General features: G+C 40.8%; 1 protein-coding gene across 1 annotated transcript; it reads left to right on the top strand.

Annotated features, from left to right (window-relative positions):
• The first annotated feature begins 599 nt into the window (after window positions 1-599).
• On the top strand, window positions 600-2,132 carry LOC124253119 (iduronate 2-sulfatase-like). The gene has a single exon (XM_046686840.1). It carries the CDS (start codon window positions 600-602, stop codon window positions 2,130-2,132), a length of 1,533 nt encoding a protein of 510 aa, XP_046542796.1.
• Window positions 2,133-8,998: the final 6,866 nt, after the last annotated feature.

Here is an 8,998-nt window from a genome sequence, read left to right on the forward strand (position 1 = left end):
GTCTATTTTTAGAAATAGATACACCAAGATGACCTCATTTCCATATTTGTCGATGGTGAGTTTCCCGGATTGTTTTATCGTATGTATGATACATTCACATATGTACGTGATTGGTGGAGTGAGTGAGTGAGTGAGTGTGGTTTTACGCCGCTTTTAACAATATTCCAGCAATGTCACGGCGGGGGACGTCGGAAATGGGCTTCACACATTGTTCCCATGTGGGGAATCGAACCTGGGTCTTCAGCGTGACGAGCGGACGCTTTAACCATTGGGCTACTCCACCGCCACGTGTTGGTGGACATTTAGCTGACAAATGTGTAATTACAGAGAGGCGAAACCTAAATGTAAAAGAGTTTATATTCAATCAAGATTGAATCTGTTCAGAAATAACGACGTTCAAGACAATCAAAGTATATTAATACGTTTAACATGTCAAGTCATTAGACATATTGGCTGTTATGCTTCAACGAAATTGTAAAGTTTCGATCAATAACAACTGTCACTAACACACTGTCTTCCATTGATTTATTTTGCTACATATGAATACTTCGCAGCTTGACATATTCACACATAATGACGCTTTCTCCCAGTCTGACATGATGGTGAAGATACACATACCAGTGTTACAACTGATACTGATTGCATTTGTGGGTGCAAAGAAAAATGTTTTGTTTCTGGTGTCAGATGATATGAGACCAAACCTCAATGCCTATGTGGGTCCAGACATGCCGTCTCCTGTCCATCCCAAGATGCATACACCTGCTCTCGATGCCTTAGCCAGCAGATCCCTTGTTCTGAAGAGAGCCTATGTGTCTCAGGCTTTATGCAGCCCCAGTAGAACTGCCCTTCTTACCAGCAGGCGGCCTGACACTAGTCACATATGGGACATTGGACCTTACTTCCGACAAGTTGGGGGTAACTTTACAACACTGCCTGAATACTTCAAGCGTAATGGATACCGAACTATCGGTATGGGGAAGATCTTTCATCCGGGCAGTTCATCAGGAGGAGATGATCCCGTATCCTGGACGGATCCATATTTTCATGCAGGAGACAAATATGGAGGACATGACCTGTTATGTGAAGCAGTATCAGAAGAAAGAGAGAAGGTCCAACCACTTGAGGATCAGATGATTGCGGACCATGCAATAAAAACACTCCAGGAACTCGCACCTAGAGCAAAGTCAGGTGAGCAACCTTTCTTTGTAGCAGTAGGTTTCCATAAACCGCATACACCATGGAACTATCCTGCTCGTTTCAATACTTTCTATCCCTTGGAGAGTCTTCGACCAGCACCAAACTATTATGCTCCAGTTGGAATGCCAGCTGTTGCCTGGCATGACTTTAAAGACTTTGGGATTTTCAAAGACATCAAGCAATACAACCTATCCGATATCGGTGCCATAAACTTCACGTTTCCACCAACACTGACCCTTGAACTGAGACAGGCCTACTACAGCTGTATCAGCTATATTGACTATGAGCTGGGAAAAGTTATTCAAGAGCTCGACAACTTAGGACTTTCTAACAATACAATCATATCCTTCTGGGGAGATCATGGGTGGCAGTTGGGCGAACATTCAGAATGGGAGAAGCACACGAACTTCGAAGACGCCACCCATGCTCCCATGATGATACACGTTCCTGGAGTCACTGATAAAGGTGTGGTAACAGAGCACCTGACAGAATTTGTCGATCTGTACCCGACTCTAGTTGATGCTGCAGAACTTCCTAAACTTGAAACCTGTCCACCAAACTCTCAAAACATCAGTCTGTGCACGGAAGGTACTAGTATGGTCCCACTCATGACAAACCCAACAATGAAAAACTGGAAAACTGCTGCTTTCTCCCAGTACCCTCGAGGAGGAGACGGTCTCCATGGTGATGTCATCATGGGTTACACAATGAAGACAGACCTGTATCGCTACACAGAGTGGATCAACTTCAAAGGCAGGCCTATCTATACACCGATGTGGGACCAGGTAAAGGCAGCTGAACTCTATGATCATATGAAAGACCCAGAAGAGAACTGGAACCGAGCTGATGACCCATCCTACAAAGACATCAGGACCGAGCTATCTAAGAAACTGAAAATTGGCTGGAGGGGAGCTTTGCCTAACAAACGCGTCTGAGATCGCCAACACCACTTGTGATAAAGATGGTCGGTATCACTGAATGACTTGTCAATGTGTTTAAGTGTGTTGTGTCCGGGTTGTTCTATTCCTGGTTACAATAGGTCCACAGTAACCTAAGTTGTCATACGAGGCTACTAAATGGATGAGGTGGCCAGGCCAGTGTCATTTTTGGTAATGTATTATTCGATCGTAAATGTCGTTGTCTTTGCTCATAATTTCATAACTAATCTGGCTTGTAAATCTACTTGCTGTAATCATGTGGATGTGTGGAACCCTAAACCTAACAAATAAACAAACACTTGATTTTGATGGTTTCAAATTTGATAATATATATCCACATCTAAAGGCAGTACCTTACAAACGACATATCATACTCAATGCATGTACATTCTGGGTAAAAGTATGGTGGAGCCAATGGTACACTTGTGACAAATCTATCACTTGATGTTTGGCGGTAAACCTGATACTGACTTGATTGTTGGTAAAACTAAAAGTCAAACAGAAAGTTGTCCACTCGCCATTTCCATAAGTATATAAGTAGACAGCAGATGAATGTAGGAACATTGAACACTGCATATTGAACATGCAGAAAGTGCTAAATGCCCATGGAAACAGTAGTATAAGTTGGTTGTTCCTGGGAAGCAGAATAGTTTAAACACAGAGCTCAGCTTTGGGGAGTATCGCCAAGGATCAGTTGTTACTAGCAATGGGTGGTCGATGTGCTTACAAACACTTGGGTGATACGTAAAAGCAAAGTGGTTAAAAATGAAATACAAGTGATATACATGTAGCCATCAACACACAAATAACTACCACCACGAGAAATGGGAATGAACTTAGAGTTCATTTGTGATAACTAGGCATGAGCCATTATGGAAATGACAAAGTATGTTTGAAGATATTTATACTTTTATGATGTTTATATTAGATCAGTCAATTAATTTGAGTGAGCAAATTAATATCAGTCATAACTCACACTCGATCATCAAAAGTGAACTCAGACAATCATAGTGAACATAACTCAGTAAATTCAAACTCAGTCAATTACAAATTTAATGAGCAAATTAAAGAGTGATCATTCACATTCACTCAATCAAGGAAAATAAGTTATTTCCAGTGAACATAACTTAATTACTCATAACTCTAACTCAGCTCACAGAAAAATCAGTTCTCATTTAAAGCATTTACGTACTCTATTGTTGTCATGAATGATGAATAGTTCTGGGTGACAGTCAACATACTGAGCGGATCAGCTGTATTGTGGCACATTCGGAGATACGGCGGCTGCTGACGTTCAATCGTGACCATTTACATTTCTTCAAGTTCGTAAAATAATTGTTTTCAGATATATGTGAAATGAAAACACATACTGGTATTGATGCCAACTTCACTGCCATTAGGCATGATTGTAAGAACTAAACACAAGGCCCAAGTCAATCTGCATCATATAAACTATACCTTGGATCAACAGACATGTTCCATATTTTATAACAAGTTACATGCATTGCTGTGATAACACACCGTCCACTACAATACCTTAACGATTGTGAATGATTGTATCCTGTGATCAGGATCTGAGGGTAATTCGGCATCATCACATACGGATTGTGGGGCTTGTTTTTCATGACTTCATTCACTGGAGTACCTTCTACTCACTCGATTGTATTTATGTTGCTGTGATGTAGTCTTGCTGTTTCTGACTGCCGCATACACAACACACAAAGAACAATCTTTTGGTGGTGCTAGTGTTGTGTTTCATGTTAAGATATCAGGTTTGATTTGGTTTGTTTGTTGTTTTACGCCGCACTCAGTAATATTCCAGCTACATTGGTTTTGTCTGTAAATAACTGTGTCTGGACCAGACAATCAATTGATCAAAAGGCATGAGCATCGATCTACGCAATTGGGATACGATGACATGTGTCAACCAAGTCAGCCAGACTGACAACCCGATCCCGTTAGTTGCTTCTTACGACAAGCATGGGTTACTGAAGATCAATTCTAACCCGGATCTTATTTGGTGTAAGATAGCAGGCAATAGCAGACCAAAATTTTCTGGTTAGACCTCTAATGACACTGTGAGAAAAGTATAAATAAATCACTGTGTGTATGTGCAGTAAGGTGAGGTGAGGTGAGGTGAAATTGAGTTTAACGTCGTACTTGGGATATTTCGCTCATATGACGACGTGCATGCGTGTGTATGTGTATGTGCGGCTGCTTGTACTAACCCAGTCTGAAGCTGGTTTTATAGTGCTAGCCCACTGAGATACCATGCCGCAGTGAAGCATGAATACCCCACTCAGACACATTATACTGACTCCGAGCCGACCAGTCCTTGTTGTACCCATTAATGCCGAGCGCCAGGCAGGGACCAACAAGTACCATATTTTAACGTCTTTTGGTATGACGCGGTCGGGGATCGAACCCGCGACCTTCCGCTCTCCGGGCGGACGCTCTAACCACTACACCACGGAGGCAGTCATGTGCAGTAAGACTGTTACAATGATTGTTTTGTGATAAGAGAGAAGTGTGTTAAGGTGAAAATGATAAATGCAAAATTCTCCCTCGTAGTTTTAAGTAAATAATAGTGAATCCCCTTGCATCCTGGTTTCGCGCATTGAATCTATGTGTTGAATAACGAGTGAGTGAGAGAGTATGGTTGTACGCTGCTTGTACCAATATTCCAGCAACATCACGGCGGGGGACATCAGAAATGGGCTTCCCTCATTGTATGTATAAGGGAATCGAACCAGAACTTTAGTCTTGAGGAGCGAACACTTTAACCACTAGGCTACCCCCAGCGACCTGGGAAAGAATATGGTACTGTCATTGCTTGAAAGGGAATCAGAGCGAGCACACAAGCATTTTAATCAGGGACAGAGCCGTGGATCTAAATCATAGAAAATCTTGTGCTTGAATCTTGCTGACACAACTAAGCAACGTTACTAACCTCACTCACTCACTCACTCAATCCACAAACACAGGCAATATGTCTTATAGGAATGAGACATGTTTCAACAGGTTTGTTTAGAGGCACGCCCTTCAATCTGATGCTTGGATGAATTGATTGAGGAGAGGCATTCTATACAAAATATATACCTCAATAGAAGCAATTACGATCTTTCACCTGAAATTGGATTACGTTCAATTGGTTCACGCCATGGCAGAGTAGATTCAATCCGTCATCACAGATATTGACATTTTGAAAATGGGATGAGTTTTTGCATATTGTGCATGATGCGGCAGCTTGTCCGAACAACCGAGTTGTATATTTATCAGATCGTTTTTTTAAATTCACGTTACTTTTAAAAAACTTAGTGACTAAGTTCGCTAATAGTGACTAAATATATTCCGGAAAGTTCTAAACTACGCATGTTTAGTCTAAAACTGTTCTAGAAAATTCTAAAATACTCTAAACTCCAAAAGTATCAAAATATAGTAATGTCCACTCCACTGCTTACATTATAAAGTTGTGCATTCCCAACAACTCAGAAATGTTAAAACCCGCTGTCATGAACTTCTACTGTCTCTGGACAAAAACAATGCAAAACAGTTACAACAATATTCAACAATAAATTGTATCGCCATATGTGACGGATCTTCTATGTGCCGTTCTGGTGTTTCGCGACACTAAATACGTATGACCAGAAATTATTGAGAATTTTAGAATATGTTTAATTGGATTTCTAGTATAAACAACCTTGACCAGCTATCAAGTGCTTGGTTTCATTCAAGAGAGACAACTCCGTTAATCCTTTTTCATTAGTTTGGGAAGAGCTATCCCCCTTTGCTCACTTGCTAGCAGACAACATTTTCAGTGATCCTCAGTATGGATGATTTAGAGAAGAGGAAGTTGATTTTAGAGTATTATAGCAAGGACATCAAATTAGCTAAAGTGATTTCAAGTAGAACAGGCATCCCTTTGTCCACTGTTTATCGTGTTTTGAAACATATTGCAAATGGATATGGCACTTATCACCAGGGACGCGCAGGTAGGCCCAGAAAATTGACTGTCGGTGACAGGAGGCAGCTTGGTATTCTTGTTTCTAAAAGCAAACGAAGGAGTTTAGAAAACTTAAGGCTGGATACGATTGATAGAGGAACTGTGGCTGTCTGTAAGGAGACAATTAGAACTGAGCTGCATGCAATGGGTTGGCAGAAAGGTCGAGGAATTCCATCACCGATCATGAAACCTGAACAAAAGGAGCGAAGGTTGATCTGGTGCTTACAGCATAGAAATTTAAACTGGGACAATGTGATTTTCTCAGATGAAAGTTCTGTGTGGCTGTTTCCTAATACACTGAAATTCTGGACCAAACAAACTAAAAAAACCTTTGTATCAGCGCCCAAAGTACAGTCCGAAATTTAACGTGTGGGGTGGCATATCTGTGTTAGGGGCAACGCCTCTCTGTTTATTTGAAGGGAATATGAACAGTGAGCGGTACACAGATATTCTCGAGGGACATTTACTTCCATCTGCTCACGTGTTTTTGAAATTTTTTGGATTTTCCAGCAGGACGACGACCCAAAACATCGTTCAAAGCATTCACAGGCCTGGTTTCGGACCCAAAATATGACATTATTAGATTGGCCAAGCTATAGCCCTGACCTAAATCCAATAGAAAATGTTTGGGGATTTATGAAGGAAAGTGTCAATAAGAAAAATCTGACAAATATTGCTGAAATGAAAGAAAAGGTGGTCCGATATTGGGACAGCATGGACCACGACTTTCTAACTTCTTTGATCAGTAGTATGCCCCGCCGCATTGAAGCCTGCATTGCTGCCCATGGCGACTTGACAAAATACTAACTGTTCACCTGTCTTTGAATCTGGAGTTATGTTCTGCTAATACTCACATTAATACGTGAGTAATGAGTGAATAAAGTATAAAAAATTACAATCTTTATATTCTCAATAATTTCTGGTAGTACTGTAAATACGGAAACTTAATTGTTCTCAGATGGGGTAATAGAAGATATGACACACATTCATAATACAAAATTAAATACAGTTTATGACTAAAAGGAACCAGTGTTTCTATCATTACAAATTTAACCCATTGCTCCTCTTGTAATCCCCATCAATCGCTCTGGGTAATTTGCCGAAACAAATTACATACCGCTAATTAATGATGGAAAGTATTTGAATGAACAAATAGTTTTGACACAATGTGTTCGCGAAACGTCTCGTACTGTACCGGTAGTTCCCGTCACTCATTTTCAATGAGAAAAGTAAGTGTGTGTTTAGCAATATGTCGGCGACTTGTTTTAATGAGTAATTCTGATATTGGGTTGGCTTTGAATAATCTAAGTGTGAACCAGCACAATCCACACAATCTGTGTACGATGAACTATACAGCTAGTCTAGCCACCCATCCTCAAGTTGTGTAGACTTACAGGTCAAGAGGGGGCGGTGGGGTAGCCTAGTGGTTAAAGCGTTGGCTCGTCACGCCGAAGACCCGGGTTCGAATCCCCACATGGGTACAATGTATGAAGCCCATTTCTGGTGTCCCCCGCCGTGATGTTGCTGGAATATTGCTAAAAGCGGAGTAAAACCAAACTCAGTCAGTCAGTCAGTCACAGGTCAAGCATGACGTACTGGAACATTTTCTGATCAGATCGGACTCCCACCAAACCCCAAAGAGACACGACATATAATACTTGCACGAATTTCGATATTTAATCTCTGTGCACTGAAGAACTCTTTTGGGTTGAAGCATTCGAATCTGTCTCTCATACATAACGGTTTCTTTACGTTAAAAGTCATTTCCAGTAACGATGGCAGTATGTCACAGGAGTTTCACATTCTCTAAGTCCCGACATACGATACAGACTGTTTTCCCAATGACTGACGTCAGAGACGAAAAAGAGTAATATTAGAAAATAATATCAGTTTCAAATTGTCATTTTAGTTTTAATAGATATAGTATGTACACTTTCCTTTATCGCTAAGGGTTGTCTAGAGTCATATACGATTTCATAATAGTGAAGATTTGAACAACATCCTTTCCAGAATATTAGTACAAATACATAGGTCATGGTGAGCGAATGGTTGAACAATATTTTCCCTTCTGCTTCAAGGTCTTCCTGAAGGAACTTACCACTGCACATAGTGTTTTAAGATACAGTGGGAATCGTTATCTGGACTCTGATTTCAGCATGGAAAGGAGTTTGTCGATATATGTTCTATTTCAATATGTCACCCGTGGAGTATATGACCCGAGAATAATACATCTGGTCATTAACACTGGTGATGTCACGATCAAAGAACCTGCTAGTAGACCTGTCAAGATCTGGGTCATGCTTGCCATCAGAGGCGTTTATTGCAATATTACAGATAGTATGTAAATTGTAGTTCACTCACTAATAAGAGGCGACTAACGTGTCGGGTGGTCATGCTCGCCGATTAGGTGGACGGGTGTCATGGGATCCCAGTTGCGTAGATCGATGCTCATTGTGTCAATCACTAGATGTCTGGTTCAGACTGGATTATCTACAGACCGTCGTAACAGCTCAGTGCAATAAACAACATTTTGGTAAAGGAGTGACTTTAATGATATGCCGTTTTGAACAATTCTGTTTTATAAATTATATTACTGAGCAGAATATCCGAGGGTTCCGGTATTCAGATTCCTGGAACCCACCAGCTCAGGAATGGCGTTTTCATCCCACATCAAGCAATTTTACAGCGATGTAACTTCCCTTTACACCACGACTGTTTTGTTCTCGGGTGTAGTATAACCAACCAAAATAGTGGTTTTACTATGGGGACTACTTTCTTCTGTTCGTCTGCTTTTTACAGAGACACAGAAATGCAAAAGATCACATCAACTTTCATTTCGGGAAATACATTTTTGTAACCT

Source organism: Haliotis rubra, unplaced genomic scaffold (genome assembly GCF_003918875.1).
Source record: "Haliotis rubra isolate DU_JTF1 unplaced genomic scaffold, ASM391887v1 Scf114, whole genome shotgun sequence".
Taxonomy (NCBI): domain Eukaryota; kingdom Metazoa; phylum Mollusca; class Gastropoda; order Lepetellida; family Haliotidae; genus Haliotis; species Haliotis rubra.